The sequence below is a fragment of the Antechinus flavipes genome, chromosome 1, assembly GCF_016432865.1.
Source record: "Antechinus flavipes isolate AdamAnt ecotype Samford, QLD, Australia chromosome 1, AdamAnt_v2, whole genome shotgun sequence".
Lineage (NCBI taxonomy): Eukaryota > Metazoa > Chordata > Mammalia > Dasyuromorphia > Dasyuridae > Antechinus > Antechinus flavipes.
This window is the reverse complement of record NC_067398.1, coordinates 262148417-262170086: the sequence shown is the minus strand read 5'-3', so window position 1 is coordinate 262170086 and position 21670 is coordinate 262148417. Positions and strand designations below refer to the sequence as shown.

Here is a 21670-nt window from a genome sequence, read left to right as displayed (position 1 = left end):
TAAATGCTTATTCTCTCAAAAAAAAATAGATTCTGGTAGAGCTGAGATATCTCTAAGTCAAGCTGCATTGATTTTCCCTGCTATTTTCATCCCACAAAGTATTGTTTCCCCAAAGGTTCTGATCCAACTGAACAAAACACACCAAAAGCCAACAGACCACTCCTCTCTCTCTTGTTTTTTGCAGGAGCTGGACGACATAGTGATTGATCTGGAGGAAATCCAGAACCTTGCCTTACAGACACCAGGGGTGAACCGAACTCTGTTCCTCATCACCCTAGAGAAATGCTTCCTGGTTATGAGTTCCATTGAATGTGTGGATATATTAGGCCAAGTACTAAGGGTTTCCCCTGGGAATTTTCTCCAGCCAGAGATCATTGGGAACCTTCCCAGGAACCTTCAGGAAGACTCCTTTAAGAATTTGTGAGTGTCTTGTAGTTTCTTTCAGCTGATGGTCTTGGGAATAAAAAAAAAAGAAAAGATAAAGTATCTATGAAGCACTTAACTATTTATTTACCAGGCACTGTGCTAAATGCTAGAGATACACATCTACAAGCAAATAAGACACCTTTTTTTAAGGAGCTTGTGTTATAATAATGGAGGATGATAATAGAAAAAAGGCGACTCCAAAAGTAGGGGGTGGAGTAGAGTAGCAATTTGGAAATGGCTGAAAAGTGACCTGGTACCTCAAAAAGTACAGTTATCTCTTCCACATTGAGGGATGGGTGTATATAGTATGGCAGCTTCCCCCACCTGGAAAATCCATATAAAATTTTTTGCCCTGCCTTCGTATTAAAGAAGTTTGAAGCTTTTCTTTTTGTTTTATGGGGTATTTGTAGTAAAACTTGGGTTGATATTATACAATATTATGCATATATTTCATGCATTTCTGAATTTCTAAGCCTTTTCTATATCATTTGGTAGCTTTAATATGTCATCTGTGGCTCCCACAAAACTCCTTCAAAATTCCCATTTAATTTCTTATGCTAACCTTAGGTATATAGAAATCACAAAGCTGTAATGTGGAAGGGCTAGCTGTAAAGTGAAAGCACATTTGTCAGTGCTCAGCATGACAGAGGCAAAGTCCAAGACTGGTGAGAAAGAGATGAGTTTCATGGTGGGGAACATAGCCTAGGTAGGAAGTGAATTTTGAAGGAGAGAGATTGAATTAGGATTGGAAAGAGCACTGAATTTGCAAGAGATTTCAGTAAAATCTTTAAGCTGAAATATAGTACGGATTTAGTGGAAGGTTCCTGTCCATACGTAGACTTATGCTACTGACATCATGAGTAGGATATAGCTTTGGAGTTCTTTTCATGCTTGTGATGATCTGTGATCTATTATCAGTGCTCAATTATCAGAGACTTGAATGGGACTGAGTGTTCAAACCTATGGGACTGAGAATGAACATAATATGATTCCAGTCTCATTACCATAATTATAACAGAGGAGGTAATACCTTCATGCACTTATTTAGCACCCATTATATACAAAGCCTTGTCTTCACTAAGAATAATGGCATCTAGGGTGTTGATGCTGTTGAGTTACTTTTCAGTCATGTCTAGCTCCTTGTGACACGATTTGGGATTTTCTTGGCAAGTATTCTGGAATAGTTTGCCATTTCTTTCTCCAGCTCATTTGACAGATGAGGAAACTGAGGCAAACAGGATTAAGTGACTTGCCCAGGCCCCACAACTGTTAAGTGTCTCAGACTATTTGAACTCACAAGGAAGAATCTTCCTGACGCCAGAACTGGCTCTCTATCCATAGTTCTTGCCTTTGGAAGCTTACAATTAAGGAAGAAGGGAAGTCATATAATGACTTAATAAAGTTCAAACAACTGATCATTAGAATGCAAAGGCTTTGTAAAAGTACTGAAAACCAGTTTATTTTTGTAGGTACACCCAATAGTTTATGATAGGTGAATCCTGCCATTTCACCTGCCCCATATAATTGCTGCTTCCCGGAGTATATCAGTGATGGGAGAGGCTTCCAAACAGCCCTGTTACTAGGGCCCTGTCATTCCTAACAGGTTCCAGCTGCTTTGGGCTTTCTTTAAATAGAGGCCTGTGAGAAAAATATAATCTCTTCACTATTTGCTTAACAAACTCAAACCTAAATTATCTTGAATTCCAGCCTAGGACAGCGGAATAAATGAAGTTTTATTGCACGTAGAATTTTTTTTTTTTTTTGTGATGCAGAGATATAGAGGAGAACTTGTTTCTACTAAGGTGTCCTACCCAGAATAAGGGCTCAGGAACTAGTTCTAGACAAAATTACAAAGTAGGTATAATTAATCTACAACTCATGGAACTTTATAGCGCTCCTGAATTTAAAGATCATCTTGTCCAATCATGTCAGGTCCCCACCCCATTTTACAAGTGACTAAAACTGAGGTCCAGAATAGGGACATGATTTGTCTGTAGTCGTATAGGTAATAAATGATGGAACTTGGATTTGACACCAGCTCTTCTGCCTTGTTATAGATTTTTTTCTACATTGACTCTTCCAGAACTATGCCATTCTGTTCCTTTTTCCTTTTCTGGAAAATTGCCCTTCCTGATTTCCCTTAGGTGGTCAGTGTCTACTAACATTCCTTCCTCTAGTCAAAGCCTAATTTCAGTAAAGGATCTGAAACTCATTTACACTGGAGGAGTAAATAACTGATAAGTTTAAGCATTCCTCTTGGAGGAGAAAATGAATTCTTTCTGTTGAGGCTGACTTTTATATTCATTCTCCTTCTAAGTTTCCTATATCTGTTTGCATACCTGCTCTTTTTTCCCATTAAGACATCATACAATTTTGGACAAGTCAATTACCCTCTGAATCTCAGTTTCCTTGAAAGTACAATATCTCTAAGATCTCTTCATATTTTATATTCAATAAACTGATGTACTTAGTCAATAAATAAACAATTTATTAAAATGTATTATTAAATATTATTTAAAATTATTTATTATTTTACATATCATATGTATTATTTATATATTTATTTATTTATTGTTAAATGTTATATCAAGTTATAATGATAATTATTAATTATTATTATTAAAAACACAGCTTACAATCTAATAGGAGATGACATAAAAAGGGAGAGGATACTCAGCATGGAGGTTATGATGTAGTACTATAGGGAGATGGAAAATGTTGAGGTGGTTGCCCTGAGTACAGTGTTTAAAAAGAGGCTCTTCATTATCCACTATCTACCCTTTCTAATCAGAGTGGGAAATGAATCGCTATCTTTTTCTTTCTCTAATTGACATTTGTTTCTGTTATTAAGGTCCTCAGTGTTTAAAGATCTCTATGACAAGACCTCCGCTCATTCACAAAGAGCACTCTACTCCTGGATGACTCAGATTTTACAGAAATCTGCCAACTCAACTGGTGAGATCCAAAGTCTACAGAATATTGCCATGGAGTCTAGCACATTTCTTTGTGCTAGAAAGAGGGAAAGCTTTTTAAATAGCAGCTTATCCCCTCTGTGGAAGAGAGAGGGAAAAATTACTTGCTTAGCTTCTTGTTTGCATCAGCTATACAAAGTCAAGAATATCCATTACACCCAAGTTTTTTGTACCTTCCATTATAAATCAGACCCTTTCAACTAGTGATTTAGGGAACAAAATTCTCGATAGTTAATGAGTACATTCAGAAGGTATGGGTGTCTGCTAAGGGGAAAATATCATAGTTAATGTATCATTTTAAAATTAATTAAATCCTTCAGTTAACCTGAACTGCTCTAAAGAAAGTGGATGTGAACAACTTTTTTCAGAAATGGTAATAACTCATTTTCTGTCTAAACCAGCAATTCCAAAACTTCTTGGAATCATGACACTTACTTGCCTTTGATTTCAAGAGATCTTGACACCAGGACTCAAATGCCCAAAGTAAATTATTTTAAATTAATTTTATCCTTAACCAAAGTTAATTTAAAATAATTTACTTTGGGCATTTGAGTCCTGGTTCTGCTATCTACAAGCTGTGTAACAATGGACAAATTTCATTTTTCCTTTATAAATCTCAGTTCCTTCCTCTATAAGAAGGGGGTATTAATTGTTGCACTGCCTATCTTAAAGAATCATTGTTATGTTATATATTGTTATATAAAATGAGGAAATGTCTGTTATTGTAAAGCACAATATAAATATGTAGCTGTATCACTATTATATTTATTATGTTATAACATCCCTGAGATAAAATGGAGATACCTTACAGAGTCACAAAACTGGTTTCTATGAAGACAACCTAGTGATAATGTTAATTCCAATTAATAAGCAGTTTGCTTTGCATACATAGGTGGCAAGGTAGATTCTGAGATCATGAAGGTATCTACTGGCCTGAATTTCAGGATACTCAATTACAATTTAGTACCTTAATGGACTAGAAGAAACCATTTTCTTGGTGAACTCAAGAATTCTAAGCAGATGAATATCTCTCTGATGATGATCAGTTAATTTCTTCCTTACTAAAAGGGTTGGATTCAAGAATGTTTGTCCCAAGAATTTCATAAGAGTATTGAGTGTGATTGAGACATCTTGCATTACCATTAATTTCACCAAGTTTCCAGATATTCTTAACTGAGAAGAAACCATGCTGGTACAAAAATATCCATGTGCTGGTATATTACCTTTCTTTTAAGTGTCTATATAATCAATCATAAACTGTGAAGTATCTTCGTGTTATATAGTCCAATTGCCTTGTTTGATGAATGAATTTCAGTTGTTCCATTGCAAATGGGTGTGCTCAAACACTAAAAAGGATTAGAATGCAAGAATTGAAATTCCCTGAAGTGTTGAAAATCTAGAATTAATTTTATTTATTGGAATGCTTTCCTAGAACATTTAACCTAAGTTTTGTTGTTATTGATAAGTCATTTTCAACTATGGCTGGCTCTTCATGACCCCTTTTGGGATTTTCTTGGCAAAGATACTGAAGTATTTTGCCATTTCTTTCTTAAGCTCATTTTACAGATGAGGAAACTAGAGCAAATAGAATTACGTGACTTTTCCATGGTCACACAGCTAATGAGTCTCTAAGGCCAGATTTGAACTCAAGAAGATGAGTTTTCCTAGTTTTAAGCCCAGCACTCTATCTACTACACCACTAGCTATACCTAGAAGGGACCTTCAAAAATATCTCATCTAATCTTCTTATTTTAGAGACAAAAAATTGAGACCCAAATAAAGGCGACAAATTGCTGCATAGATAATTAACAAAACTGAGACTTGAACTCTTCTTACTCTAAGATCAATACCCTTTTATTTATTTTTAAAATTTTAATAATATTTGATTTTTCCAAATACATGCAAAATTAGTTTTCAACATTCACTTTTGTAAAACCTTATATTCCAAATTTTTCTTTCTCTATTCCTCCTTCCCCTCTCCCAAGAAAGCAAGAAATCTGATATAGGTTAAATATGTGCAAAAAAAAAATCAGATCAAAAGGAAAAAAAAACCAAGCAAACAAACAACAATGGCAACAACAAAGGTGAAAATATTATGCTTTGATCTATACTGGTTTTATCTTCTAAATATCTTCTTAGTTTTCTTAGTTTTATCTCTAAATGTGGATGGCTCTTTCCATCCCAGTTTATTGTAGTTACCTTGAATCACCTCATTGTTGAAAAGAGTCAAGTCCATCACAGCTGAACATGACAATCTTGTTGTTACTATGTACAGTGTTCTATTGGTTCTGCTCACTTCATTCAGCATCAGTTCATGTTAAGTCTTTCCAAGCTTTTTGAAATCAGCCTGTTCATCTTTTTTCTAGAAAAATAATATTCCATTACACTCATATACCATAACTTATTCAGCCATTCTCCAATTGATGGGCATCCACTAAATTTCTGGTACCTGGACAAAGCTCTTTTAACTATGACTCATTATCCCCTGCTGAATGCATCTAGTAGATTTTTAGTAAATTTTAACTGAATAAATTGTTGAACAAAAAAAGATGCTTGTGACTATTCTAATTTTTCTTTTACTGGCCAGATGACTCTATATCATGGGTTAGTGCAGAAAACCTTTGGATTTTGGGAAGATACATGGTTCACCTCCCATTTGAAGAAATTACAAAAATTAGTCCTGTTGAGGTAAGTTACATTCATGCTCTCATATCCATTTTGATTAGAGTGAGAAGTGCTCTAAACCCCTCAATTCTCTATCTTAGTAGATTTAAAAGGAAAAGGATCCCAAAGTCAACTTTGCTTTGTTTTAAGATAAGGAAGATTGTTAATGTCTTGAGCAAAGTTGCTCAAGTACTAAGCAACTAAATTTAAGAGAGACATTATGAGATTATAGAAACAGCAATTAATCAATATTTATTAAGCAGTCACAATGTGCCAGACATTGTGCTAAAAGTTGAGGATACAAAAAGAGGCAAAACATAGTCCCTACTTTCAAAGAACTAACCATTTAATGGGGGAGACAGCTGGGCAAACAAACATATACAAAACTAGTTATATACAGGATAAATAGGAAGTAATTATCAGAGTTAAGACAGTAGAATTAAGAAGCCTGTGAAAGGTTTCCAGAAAGTTGGATTTTTAGATTTAAAGAAAGCCCAGGAAGTCAGAGAGGAGGAGGGAGAGTATGATGGGGACATTCTACTTTCAGTGTTTACTTGACATATGATTATGACCAAGTCATTTAATTCACCCAAACCTCAGTTTCCTTATCCAAAAAATGGGAATGATAATTCTTGTTCATATTCACCTTTGGGGGATGTTGTGATGATGTAAAGAGATACTGCAGGTAAAGGATTTTGTGAGCAATAAATAAGCAGTATATAAATATCAGCAGTTATTATTAAGGTTGTTGTTGTTATCATAACATTCGGGGACTTCTGATCTCCTCTGGGATCTCTGTCTATCAGATTGGGCTGTTCATCAGCTATGACAATGCCACAAAGCAGCTGGATACCGTTTATGACATCACACCAAAGCTGGCCCACGCTTTCCTGGAGAGGATCAACTCTTCCAGCTTTGACATGAGGAACATCTCCACCATTCACAGGTAAGAACCCAACAGTTCTCTAGCTCTCTGAACTCCTCCCAGATAGTCTATAAACAGATGATGTGGCTGATGTAGACACCAGATAACGGTAGGCAACAAATGTTGGGGTCAAGAATTCACAATGACCATTCATTTTGCAAAAGGTAGATTTATTTAGGGGAATGGATTACAGACAAAATGATGGAATACAATAGACATTGGGGATGGTAAGTATGAAATAGAGTGGGATAGCAGAGAAAGGCATTTGAATAATTAAGAATAGAAACAATAATAATAATTAATAGAAAAAATTAATGGAAAATAACAATTTAATAATTAATAACAGAAATAATAAATAGCAATTTAATAATAACAGAAATTTAATAGTCATCAGTTAATTAACAACAGAAAAATAATATTTAATAAATAATAATAGAAATAATAGAACTTGCCATTCATCAGGAGAAAGGTGAAACCATAGGGCTAAGGTATGTCTTTAGCTAGCAGACTTAGTTAACTCTTTGGAGGAGAAGCAGGATCTGGAGGGACACCACAATGGTAGGGTTAGGAGATACCACGAGGCATGGGGGAGCGTAAGGAGAGATTCCTACAAGGCAGAGAGCAGTGAGGGAGTGACCCAAAGGAAGGTTGTGGCAGTGGATGGGCAAAAAGTAAATATACAAGGAGAATTTAGTCTCAGGGAATTGACATAAGTTGGATTTCTGACTGGTTACCTCCAGAGGGTGAGGTCATGGGACAAAACTGATTTCAGTTCTTTAGTTTCTCTCTGCCCAACACACCCACCATTCAGGACCTCATCACAGAGGACAGCATTTTCTTTGTAAATAAGAGTCTTTTTTCCCCCAGCTAAAATAAAGTGGGGAGAATAATTGTAATTTTTTTCTTTTAATTTACCCACAGATTATTGTGCTGATGTAGGATAGTTCATTTTTTCCCCCTCCTCGTTCTCAAATATTGCTTTTTGAAACGGACATGCAGGAGATGCAGCTTGCTAAAGGAAAGATGATTATGTATCAGAAACAGCAAGAACAAACAAATAAAAATATCTGAATACTTATATATTGTCATAATCAAAGTTGGCTCTGGAAAAATAAAGAAAATATACTTCCCTCTACTTTTTTCCAGGGGTTGGAGATTAACTAGATAGTATGTGTTTTATATTATCAGATATATATATATCAGATAATATAATATATTATATTATCAGTTGGTTTTGTTTAGCTACATTTCTTCCCCTCACCCCCACTTTTTTTTTTTTTGTTATAATGAAAGGCTTGTTGGAGCCTGGGAGGGGAAGGAATACATTCCGAAATGAAGGTGATATAAAAACAAGAAACGTCAATAAAAACAAGATCATTTATTCATTCATTCATTCATTCACTTGTTAGTTTGCTTGTTTGCTCATTCATTCATTCATTTGTTTAATGGGGGAAGAGAGAGAGACAAAGAGAGACAGAGACAGAATGACTTTTATTTAGACATCAAACCCCCTGCATTCTAGTCCTGATTCTGCCACTAGCTAGCTATGTAACTTTCAGCAAGTCACTTAACATATTTTTAAATGCATGAATTACAATACTTTGAATTATCAACAGTGATGGATTTGGTTCTTTTCAACAATGAGATGATTAAAGTTATTTCCAATAGATTTGTGAGGGAAAGTGCCATCCACATTCAGAGAGATATGGAGGCTGAATGTGGATCAAAGCATAGTATTTTCACCTTTTTGTTGGTTTTTTCCCCTTCTTGTACTTTTTTTCCTTTTTGATCTGATATTTTTGTACAATATGACAAATATGGAAATATTTAGAAGAACTGCATATATTTAACCTTTATTGGATTGTTTGCTGCGTTGATGAGGGAGAAAAGGGGAGGAGAGAGAAAAATTTGGGATACAAAAGATGAATGTTGAAAATTATCTTTGCATATATTTGGAAAAAATAAACTGCTATTAACATATATATGTTGGATTATAAAAGAAAATAATTATGTTGAAATTTAGTAATAAAAAATATAGCTTTTTTAAAAAGTTCATACAGATAAAGCACTTCTAGACTAGCTGATCATTAAAGTTTCTTCCAGAAGGAAAATTTTACTAGCTATTTTTCAGCATTTCACCATTGAATTCATTTCATGTCAGGGGAATCAGAAGCTATGAGTGATCAGAATGTATATAATAGAGAGGTCAACTATTGAGCACAGCATCATCTGGCCATCTGGGTGGCCAGCCTAATAAGACTTGTTGACGGCTATTCTTGGAGCCAGGAACTCACAAATGATAACAGCCGCTTTCACTATATCAGTAATCTAAGAAATGGCTTTTGGCAAGTCCCTGAAACTGAATTCCTCAATTTAGCCTTGGGACTAGAAAGAACATCCTCCTTCATTGCACTCAGGAGAATTGCTTTAAGGGCAAGGCCTGGCTCCTATTTATTCTTTTATATCTTCTCTGGAATTTAGATTCTGTTGCTTAAAAACTCATTTATGTTAAATAAGAAAAGCAATGGCTTAGAAATCCCCTAAAATAGCAGATAGATAGATAGATAGATAGATAGATAGATAGATAGATAGGTAGATAGATGGATAGATTGATTGATAGGTGTATAAGTGTATAAAACATTTATTGTATATGTCTCATTTGTCCTTCTTTCTCGAAGAGGACCAAGACATCAGGGAGGTGATACCAGACATGCAAGTGAATTCGATTTATGTGAGGAAGGGCTGTGCAAGAGCACCGGCCTCACTTTCTGCTCCAGAGCCTTCTGGATCCAGTGGCCAGATATAGATCAGGATGACTGGATAAAACAGTTATTAAGCTTTAATGGAAAGTAGGAAGTGCTTGTGGGTAGAGGAGGAATTAATTTAGAGATCTAGTTCACAGATAAATAAGGAAAAACCACACCAATTAGAGGGGGTGAATCTTTACAAACTGCTAACTCATTAGAGTTGATAGATTATTGATCTGATCTTACAAGATGTTTTGGGCCAGAACCTGAAACAAGGTACCAAGTAGAACTAATTGATACAATGCTTGTGTTCACACCTTTACTCTGGAGTTCACAAGTATGGGAGATTCACAAAGTAAACTTTGTAACTTTGTGAATTCACACCTCCCTTAGGTATACCTCCAGAAGGCGGAGTCAACCTTTGAGAGATCATATATAAAGAGGCTCTTAGCTTTGGGTTAGTTGGTTACTTCAAGGGAGTTCAGCTGATTTTAGATTGAGAGGGGAGCGTCAAGTGAGTTCAGCCCAAAGCCCTCTCTGAGTGAGTTTTACTTCGGAACATTGACTGGGGTTGGAGAGGAGCACTCTGGGAGATTGAGAGCCAAAGCCCTCTCTCAGAAGCAAGACAGATTCAACTTAGTGCTGGCGCTGGAGGCTGAAGAAAGCAGAGGCAGAAGCAAAGGACAAAGCTGCAAGAGCTCTTGGAACCAAGCGGAGAGATAGGCCTCTAAGAAAAAGTAACTGGGCTATACTGGAAGGAGAAAATAAACCTTTGCATTTTATCAGCTGGCTGCATTTTGGGTGATTATTTACTCTTAACTGAAACTAAGGCTGCTTCCAGAAAACCTCCCTGAGAAACCTGTTCTCTCCCAGAGAGAACCATCATATATTATTATTTTAAAGAAGAAAAACACCAACAGGGTAGAATCTAAATTTCTGATGAGCTGGAGATGTTCACATAATAGGACCATGGCAAGGAGATCAGATATGATCTCCAGGTCATTTGTGCCTATATTTGAATTATGGTTTTCATTTTATGGTATGTGAGATTTTTCTTCCCCCCCCCCCCAAATTTATCTTTGAGAGTACCCGATTTGGTTTGTTTATTCTACTTGACACTTTCTGAATACATATTTACTGAAAATGGAAAGAAAGAACTATAGCTGACAGATGCGATTGACCCCCTAATAAAATTTTGCCCACATAATCTACAAAATGGATAACCTTCTCATGGATAATAGAGAGTTATACTGTAATGAGTAATTAAACATGATGAACTGCACCCTGTTTCCTATGTCACTTTGATTCTTTTGGATTATTGACCAACCCACTCTCATTTCCTTACCCAGATTGGGGCTGCTTGTTTGTTTCTATGGTGACCTGGAGGAACTAGAAGCCACAGTAGCCCAAGTCTTGCTACATCAAATGATTAAGTGCAACCAACTTAGAGGCTTCCAGGCTGATGTTCAGAAGGTGAGTGTCCCCACATCCAGCTCATGATAGCTTGTGTTTCAAACTAGTAAGGACAGAGAAGACTCAGAAGGCTCTGGCTGATGAAAAAAATGGCAGGATCTTTTTGTGGGGGGAGGGATATAACAAGGGAGATCTGACTTGTGAGGAACTTGGGACTTGGAAAGGAAAAGAATGCTTGATTAGAACAAAAGAACAGGAATGCAAACCCAGAAAAATCCAGAGAACAGAATGTAGTCATCATGGAAATCAGGAGGTTGGATCAGGGGCCTGATAATCGAGAATAGGGAAACCCAAAGCTGGAGATGAGAAATACAGGAGAATCACTCAAATAATGTCTTCGGGCTGCAAGCTCTAGGAATGCCTGTAGACACTCTGGATGTTTACCATTCAGCCATCTCTACTAGTCATTCTTTTTTTTTTTAATTTATAGCATCATTTTTATTATGTTATCATATCCTACCTATAAGGCTTTGTGGTTTCTCCAATTATTTACTTATTTTATTAAAAATTTTTTAATTTTCAAAAGATATGTATGTTTTTCAACATCAACCCTTGCAATACCTTGTGTTCCAATAATTTTCCCTTTCCCCATTCCCTCCCCTAGATAGCAAGTAATCCAATATATGTTAAACATGGTAAAATATTTATACAATTATCTTGCTGTATAAGAAAAATTAAATCAAAAAGGGAAAAAATGAGAAAGAAAATAAAATTCTGCTAGTCATTCTTATATCTATATGGTGTCACTTGCTCAGACCTCTCTACATTTGTTGATAAGATCCAGACACCTTGTCTGTACCTTGTGCAGATTCAGATGTCTAGTGTCCCCCCAGCAATATTTGTCTATCCTTCTTTCCTATTCCCTTCTTTCCATCTCAACTTCCTCCATCTTTTTTCCCCTTTCATTTTCTCTTTACCTTCCTTCTTTCAGTTCAACCAAATAAATATTTATCAAGCACCTGTAATACTGTGTTAGGTACTATGTTCAGTGCTAGGGCTACAAAAACAAAAAAGAAAAAAGTTAAATATCCCAAAGGTGTGCTAGGGGGGAAATGTGTACATAACACACTTTTAAGTTTAAAGTGCATTTATTACCATTTCATCATTATTTTCTTAAGTCTAGACAATCAACAAAAAATAAATCAAGCCCTGATATGTAGTATTTGTCAATTTCTGAAGAGGAAAGGCTTCTACTAAAAATTTAACAATCTGCTCTAAGAAACTGGAGCAGATTCCAGAACATCCCTAAAATAGTTCCTACCTTTATGGACCTTATGTTCTACTGGGAGGATTATGACATGTACATAAATAATTACAATATAACATAAAGAGTTTTAGGAACAAAGACAACATGTTCACGCAATAATTGATGATGGAGAAAATATTTTTGTCTAGGATAATTGGAGAAGTTCATATAGAAGAAATAGCACTAAGTGAATTCTGAACAAGAGAAGAAATCGAAAGATGAGGATAAGAAGTAATTGCATTCTTGGCCTGTGAGATAGACTAAATCTAAGAAGCAAAAAATGTTTAGCTGAATTCAGGAAATAGGTAGTAATTCAACTGGTATAAAGAGAAACTATGTAAAATGAGATGGAAAAAGTAGGCTGGAACTAGATTATGGACTTTATTTATTTGTTTGTTTGCTTAATTATTTATTTACTTTTGCTTTTTTTTTCACTCATTTATTTATAATGGCCTTTTATTTTCAAAATAGATGCAAAAATAGTTTTCAACATTTACCCTTGCAAAACCTCGTGTTCCAATTTTTTCTCCCTTTATTCCCCTAAACAGCAAGTAATTCAATATAGGTTAAACATGTACAATTCTTCTAAATATATTTCCACATTTATCATGCTAAGCAAGAAAAATCAAATCAAAAAAGGAACAAAAATGAGAAAGAAAAACAAACACGCAAACAACAACAACAACAAAATACTATGTTGTGATCCACATTCACAGATGTGAATCTCTTGGTGGATACAGATAGATAGCTTTCTCCATCATAAGTCTATTAGAATTAGCCTGAATCATCTCATTGTTGAAAAGAGCCAGATTCATCACATTTGATCATCACATACAGATTATGAACTTTAAATGCTTTGTTAAGGAGTATGAATTTTATCCCAGAGAAAATAGTGAACAATTAAAGATTTTCTGGTGTTTCAGACCTTCTTTTCAATGCTTATTGCTCTTAAACACACTCCAAATTTCTGGTCTGCTTGCACCCCTGGAGACATACTCTTTTTCTATGAAAAAATTCCTGGAGGACTCAGAATTGTACCATTCAAATTGATTATTTATAATTTTGCTTCTCAAATATTGGAATCATTTCTGAAAGAGAGACTAGGACTTCAATATGCATACAATTTTGCTGGCTAGTTCTACCACAAGCAGGGGCCACCTAAACTTATGCTTTTCTCTCTGCTCCCTAAATCATTACAAGTAAAATCAACCCACTGGGGATCCACATCCAAACACACCCTTGAAATGCAAATAACCCACACTCCAGCTTAATATCTTGCCATGTTTTCTTCCTCTAACATATCCTTAGTCTCTGAACTAAATCAATCATTCTGACTAGTAGGCTAAAAGCTCTCCTTCCACATTAGGTTCTCCATAGGCTCTATACTCTGATCTCAATACATTCTATCATGAATTCTCAGGAATTAATCTATAACTATGCCAAAAGGATCAGTAAGCCCAAAGGAGTGTGTTGATGCTGCCTAAATAAATAGGTAGCTAAGGGGTGCAATGGATAGAGTACCAAGGCTGCAGTCAAAAAGATTCATCTTCCCAAGTTCATATTTAGTCTCTGACACTAACTAGCTGTGTGACCCCACGCAGATCCCGCGTTACAATATCAATGGAAGAGATAGGGAAGATCAGAGTATTCTGCAATATCAGCCAGGGAAGGGATGGAAACAACAAAAAACACTTTTATAAAGCTGACTTTTTGTAAATGTTCTTTTTTTTTTTTTTGCTGGGCAATTGGCATTAAGTGACTTGCCCAGGGTCACAAAGCTAGGAAGTGTTAAATGTCTGAGGTCATATTTGAACTCAGGTCCTCCTGGCTTCAGGGTTGGTGCTCTATCCACTTCACCACCTAGCTGCCCCAAATGTTCATGTTTTAATGAAAGGCAGATTGGCATAGATGGTGAACAGAGAACTAGCTTCAAAAGTCAGGAAATCCTGAGTTTATCTCACCTCTGGATGACTCTCTGAAACTCCCAGAATAAGCCAATGATGTCAAACTGAAAGAGAAAGGACCACTACACTGTACATCTCTGTGGGTCTCACATTGACTTAGAAAATCACATATTGTAGAAATACGTTTTAAAAAATTGCACATATTTAACCTACATCTGATTGCTTGCGGTCTTGGGGAAGGGGGAAGTAAGAGGGAGACAAAACATACAGTTTCACAAAATTTAATGTTGAAAACTATTAATATGTATTTGGAAAAATAAAATGCTATTGAGGAAAAAAATCACATAATAGGCATTATCTATGTTCTGTCGTATTGGGGCTGGGTGGTGTAAAACTAGGTGATACAGTGAATTGATACAATCAAGCCAGGAGTCAGGAAGATTTCTGAATTCTTGAATTCAAATCTCAGACACTTCTTAGCTGTTTGCCTCAGTTTCCTCATCTGTAAAATGAACTGGAAACTACTCCAAATCTTTGCCAAGAACATCCCATAGAATCACAAAAAACTGGATATGGCTGAAAATGACTGAACAATGACAAATTGTATTTTTATTTATTTTGTTGACATTTCCCAATAACATTTTAATATTATTGGGCCACACTCCTTGGTGGTCTGTGTTTGATACCTCTGATCTAACCCACCTCTGAGTGAATTGCAGAAAAGATATAAACACTGGTAGAAGGATTTCCTCACTGAGGAGTTCTGTATTCCACAGATCCAATCCTAACCCTTCATATTTTAATGTCATAAAATCCAATTTTCTGTGGCATATATATTTCTGCTAAGTTATACATGTTATAAGAAAAGTTTAAAGTCTTTGGGGACAATAATAATAGTAACTGACATTTATATAGTAACTTAAAGCTGGTAAAGTGTTTTGAATACATTATCTTATTTGAGCTCCACAAGAAACCCTGAGGTACTATAGTTATTATTATCCCTATTTTATATATGAGAAAACTGAGGTTTATAGAAATTAAATGACTTGTCCATGGTCACAGTAGTTAGAGATCTGGGCCTGCAGTCAGGAAGTCTGAGTTTCAAAAATGGCTTTGGCTGCTTACCAATTATATGACCCTGGGCAAGACATATAACCTCCATTTATCTAAGTTTCTTCATTTATAAAAATGTACTTATTTTCCAGTGTTGTTATAGGGATCAAAATCATTGTAACATGCTTAATATAGGGTATGACACATTTTAAGTGCTATATAATTTTTGGCTGTTATGTAAGTATTGTTATTATTATTATTATTATCATAAAAATGATTTGAACTGATGTTTTCATTATCCCAAACCACCACTCTATCCACTATATCACAAAAATTACACAAAGAAGGTATAATTTTCAAATACAGAGAGTATGACTGGGAGAAGGGTATAATTAAAAAAACCTGAATCAAGGTTTGAAAATGTTTTTTCTACATTCTGGGAGTAATGAAGGACAAAGTCAGTATTTGGCTTTTCTTCCACTTTCAAATACTAGGCATTATATTGACTTCCTTCTCTACCAAGCAGCTATAGAGGGTCTTACCTTGGCTAGGTAACATCTGTAGAATTAAATATGGGAAATTAAATTAAACAGTTTGGTACAAGGGGCAGCTCACCTGCCTCACCAGCTCTTAGTAGATCTCAGTGGACGAACATTGTCTATGCTTTGAACTCAAATAACTTCTAACTGCGCTAGGCTAGTCTTTGTTTTTCTTTTTTTCTTGATGCCTTTCTCATTTCTCTTCTCCTTCCCTTTCTTCCCTCTCACTTGCCCCCTGTGCAGTTGTCAGGTAGTAGAATCTTCCTGACATAAACAAAATAATAATAGTAAGAAACTGGAGAAGTGTCAAGTGCATGTCAATATACATGTATATATGTGAATATAGACATGACTTCTGGGAAGGGCTCATAAGCTTACGCTTAAAGGCTTGATGGCGGGGTCCCACCCTTTGGGGAAAAATTCTTCCCGTTCAGCTATGCTAGTTTTTGCCATCCCTTTCAATGTATAGCTAAGTTTCTCTCCCTCTTTTTTGGTTGTGTATTCATTTATAGCTGCAGTACTGCTCAGAAATAACAGGCAATAATTGTACCAGACCTAAAACTATATTATAAAGCAAAGGTCATCAAAACCATTTTGTATTGGCTAAGAAATAGAGTAGTGAATCAGTGAAATAGATTAGGCTCATAAGACACAATAGTCGATGACTACACTAATCTAGTGTTTTATAAACCCAGAGACCCCAGCTGCTGGGATAAGAACTCACTATCTGACAAAAATTTCTGGGAAAATTAGAAAATAGTATGGCAGAAGCTAGGTACTGACCAAAACCTGATATCCTGTGTGAAGATAAAATTGAAATGGGTTCATGATTTAAACATAAAGGGTGATACTATAAGTAAATTAGGAGAACAAGGAATAGTATATTTCTCAGATCTGTGGAGAAGGAGGAATTTATGTCAAAGAATTAGAAAATATTATGAAATAAAAAATGCATAATTTTTCTTATATTAAATTAAAAAGGGTTTGTACAAACAAAACCAATGCAGCCAATATTAGAAGGGAAGCAGAAAATTGGAGAAAATTTTTTATATCCAAGAACTCTGATAAAGGACTTATTTGTAAAATATATAGTTTCATAAGACTACAAACCATTCTCCAAATGATAAATGATCCAAGGATATATACAGACAATTTTCAGATGAAGAAATAAAAGCCATTTCTAGTCATATGAAAGAATGCTCCAGATCATTATTGATTAGAGAAATGCAAATTAAGGCAACTCTGAGGTACTACTACATACTTTTCAGATTGGCTAAGATGACAGGAAAAGATAATGATGAATGTTGGAGGAATGTGGGAAAACTGAGACACTAATAAATTGTTGATGGAGTTATGAACTAAAGCAATTATTTTGGAGAACAATTTGGTAGAGTGCCCAAAAAGCTATCAAACTGTGCATACCCTTTGACCTAGCAATGTTTCTACTGGGTCTGTATCCCAAAGAGATCACAAAAAAGGGAAAATGTTTTTAATAGCAGCCATTTTTGTAGTGGCAAGGAACTGGAAACTGAGTGGATGCTCATCATTGGGGAATGGCTGAATAAGTTGTGGTAATGTATAAGAAACAGATGTTAACTGAAGTGAAAAGAACCAAGAGAACATTGTTTACAGCAACAATAAGATGATGTAATGATCAACTCTGATGGATGTAGCTCTTTTCAACAATGAGGTGATTCAGGCCAATCCCAATAGACTTGTGATGAAGAGAACCATCTGATTCCAGAGAGAGGACCATGGAGACTGAATGTGGATTGCAACATATTATTTTCATCTTTTTTGTTGTTGTTTGCTTGCTTGTTTTTTTCTCTCACTTTTTTTCCTTTTTGATCTGATTTTTCTTGTGCAGCATGATAAATTTGGAAATATGTTTAGAAAAATTGCACATATTTAACCTATATTGGATTACTTACTAACTAGGGGAAAGAAAGAGGTAGAAGAGAGAGGAGGAAAGAAAGGGAAAAATTTTGGAATACAAGGTTTTTCAAGGGTGAATGTTAAAAACTATCTTTGCATGTATTTTGAAAATAAAAAGTTATTTAAAAAAAGGAATAATAGGCAAGTAGATTATCATAAAAAGTCATGGAATTAGAAGGACTGTCAGTGTTGTATTCCACCTCCATTTTGCAGATGAAGAAACTAAGGCACAAAGAGCAGAGATACTTTATCCTAGGTCACACAGTTTATGAATGGTAAAGCCAGGATGTAACCCTGATTTTCTGACACCCAGGCTTGTAATTGTTCAGTTAGACTACATTGTCTTTCAGTTAAACATTGCCTCGAGTATATACATGTACATACTAAAATGAATTTTAGATAGATAGGAATATATAGGGTATCCCAAAAGACTTGGTGCACTTTTAAGTTATTAAAGCTTTGTGTGCTTGTCAATATAGAAAAAAATGGTTCGCTGGGTAAGAATATAATCAGAAATAACTGTGATGTTAAAATTTAAAGAAATTTAAAATTTTAAATTAAAAAATTAGATATATATGTGTACATATATATACAATATGTCTCTATATAATGTATATGTCTATACAATTCATGTGTATGTATATAATATGTACATGCATGTAGGTATATTTAATACGTGTATGTCAGGTGTATCACTGTATACATGTCTGCACACATGTATGTGGTATATTATGCATTTACAGTGTGTATGTATGTTAATATATGTAATGTGCATGTACCTCTGTGTGTATAGTGGTATATATTGTGTACATACATGTATGTTTATGTATATTTTTATATGTGTATGTATATATACACATGTGTATATATAGACAATGTGTATATATCTATATCTGTATATTTCTATCTCTACATATACATATCTCCCTTCCCTTCCTGTTCAAAGATGGAATGGTCAAATCCTCTCTTTCTCTGCCAGGAGCATTTGGCAAAAACAGATAAAGTGGTGCTTCAGAGTAAATTATGACAAATTAAAGACAAAGCCAGAAAAAGTATTTCCTGCAGCACTTTTGGTTTGCTGTGCTTATAACACTTCTTTCTGCATGCTATTTCTAGTCATCAACACTTGACTGAGAATGTTTCACGTTATACTGAAGGATTCAGACAGTAGGAATCTCTTAGAAAGGAAACAAATCCAAGAAGCAGTCTGTGGAAAGGAATCATAAAAATGTGGACTTAAATCTTATCTAAATCTGATTCTGAACTCCTCACTTAACCACTATCTGCTTCAGGAAACCTTCCCAGGCTTGGTTATTAAGTCATAGTAAGCCAGGAAATTGTACAATGACAGTCTCAGCAAATTTGTAGAAGTAGACAAACCCTTGGTTTCTGCTTTATTAATACTGTGATTTCTTTTATTTCAGCTCAAGGCTGAACTTTTGGACATTGCTATGGAGAACCAGACCCTGAACGATACCCTTGGCTCTTTATCTGATGCAGTGGTGGGTCTGACGTGCAGCCAGCTAGAGACTCTGTCTCCAGAAGCAGTGCACAATGCAATTTCAACTCTCAACCAGGTCTCTGGGTGGACCAAGAGCCAGGTCATTATCTTGTCCACCAAGTACTTGACCCATGAGAAGGTCAGTTCATTCAAATTGGGGCTGGGTTTTTTTTTTAATTGTATAGGTCAATACTGGAAAGAAATACTTTCAATGATAAATACTAGGGAATTTGGCAGTAGCTTAAATTGTAAAATCCGTAGTTTTGTTTTAAGCAGTTATTTTTTAATTCTAAACTGAGTCCAAGATCTGTGACCTAAACCGGAAAATGTATTTTCAGAGAGTCATCTCATAGTTATTTTTTATTCAGAGATAATATAAAAAAGGTGCTAGAATAGGAATCAAAGTGTCTGGGGACAAGGGTAGGAGGTTGTCTGGGTTCTGACTAACTATCTATGACATCTATCCTGGGGGAGATTCACTTTTCCTATCTGTAAAATAGTGAAGTGAAATAATAAATATGAGGGCCCTATCCTTGACCATTTTCTCTCTTTATATTCTCTCACTGAATGACTTTACTAGTTCCCATTGGTTTAATTATCATTTCTGTGTAGATTAATCACAGCTCTATCTCTCTAATCACAGAATTTTCCCCGAGTTTCAGTTCTGTACATTTACTGCCCATTGGACATTTCATGTTAGACATTTTAAATTATCCTCAATATTCCTCTTTGTCCCACATAGCAAAAAGTTGTAAAAAATCATACTAGTCATTCTTCTAAAAACATCTCTTGTATCAATATCCTTATCATTACTTATAGAGCCTTAGTTCAGGTCCTTATCATCTCTTGTCTGGATCTTTGTAATAGTTTCCTACTTGGTTTCTGTGTCTTTAATCTTTCCTCTTTTCAATCCATTTTCCACTTCCAGAGGACTTTTCCTTAAAAGGAGGTCTGACCATGTCTCCCTACCTAATTCTCCCTTGTGGCTTCATACTATGTGAATTTCTCTGAAAATGAAAGTTCTTTATAATCTGGCCCCAACTTCCCTTTCTAGCTTCATTACACATTACTCCCCTTCCCACATGCCATAATCCAGACAGACTGGCCTTCTGCCTTAATTCACATATGTCTCCAATTCTTTGTTGCCTATCTCCCATCCTTGGAATGTACTTCTTATTCACTTTTACTTCTTGGAGTCTCTTCCATTGGCTTTTTGTCTTTTCTAAATGTTCTTCTGTCCCTCCTCCCCAACTACCTTTCATTTAAAAAATAAATTCTGTATAAATTTAGAAACATTTTGTCTCTCCTAATAGAATTTAAGTTCCTTGAAGACAGGACTATATGGTGGGCATATAATAGTTGCTTAATAAATCCTCTTTAATTTATTGATTGTTATGAAAAAATCTGAAGACTTATAGAAATACAAGGAGTTATTACCATTTTGCCCATTATGTTCCACTGATATAGTCCCATCTATTCAGCACTAATGATACCAGGACACTTCCATTTTTCCTTTGCTGTATTTCCTGCTCTAAAGTTTAGACAGGTTTTAATGGGGGGAAAAATGACCTCAATCCTGAATTGCCTCCAAATCTTCTTTTAAAGCTTCTGTTTGTTCTTCTCCCTACTAGGTCATATCATTCTACAACGTCAGCCAGATGGGAGCGTTGCTGGCTGGTATCAGCACCCAAGCTTTCTACAGCATGGATCCAAAGGAGCTCTCACATGTCATTAAAGGCACCATCTCCCAACATATATCTGATTTGTCACCTGCCCAGCAACAAGGTATCCTCAGCAAGGTAATGAGAAACTATCTGATAAACAGTAACTTCAAACCAGAGCGCTTGGTTTCAGAATCCCTGTAGGTGAAATGTGATTTTGGCTATGGGATTAATTCTAGGTTAGATTGTCTCATAAGTACAAAATGAAAACAAAAACAAAACAACCAAAAACTCCTTTGGCTTGGGATCTCATAAGTACAAAACGAAAGCAAAAACAAAACAACCTAAAACTCCCTTGGCTTGGGATCTCTCCTAACTCTTTAGTAAATGGCATCTTTCTGAATCTGAAGAATCTTTCCCGATTTCTCATTTGTTAGTACCATTCTAGTTTGTGTTTATTTTATATGCAACTTATATTTACTGATATATCTCTTATCCTGTTATTTCTTATTCCCTCCCCACCAGGAATATGTAAATTCCTTAAGGGTTGGGGTTGTTTGCATATACATAGTAGATACTTAATAAATGTTAATTGATTAGTAATATTATCATAGAATACTAGAG

The 21670-nt window shown here is 35.3% G+C and overlaps 1 protein-coding gene across 1 annotated transcript in view; it reads left to right on the top strand.

Annotated features, from left to right (window-relative positions):
* The window catches only part of OTOA (otoancorin), an 81493-nt gene that overhangs the window by 8023 nt on the left and 51800 nt on the right, over positions 1 to 21670 (top strand). The window contains exons 8-14 of the mRNA XM_051972364.1: positions 185 to 420; positions 3278 to 3381; positions 5986 to 6086; positions 6869 to 7008; positions 11084 to 11207; positions 19309 to 19524; positions 21017 to 21184. Of these exons, the coding sequence (XP_051828324.1) occupies positions 185 to 420; positions 3278 to 3381; positions 5986 to 6086; positions 6869 to 7008; positions 11084 to 11207; positions 19309 to 19524; positions 21017 to 21184 (1089 nt within the window). The remainder of the gene's footprint in view (positions 1 to 184; positions 421 to 3277; positions 3382 to 5985; positions 6087 to 6868; positions 7009 to 11083; positions 11208 to 19308; positions 19525 to 21016; positions 21185 to 21670) is intronic.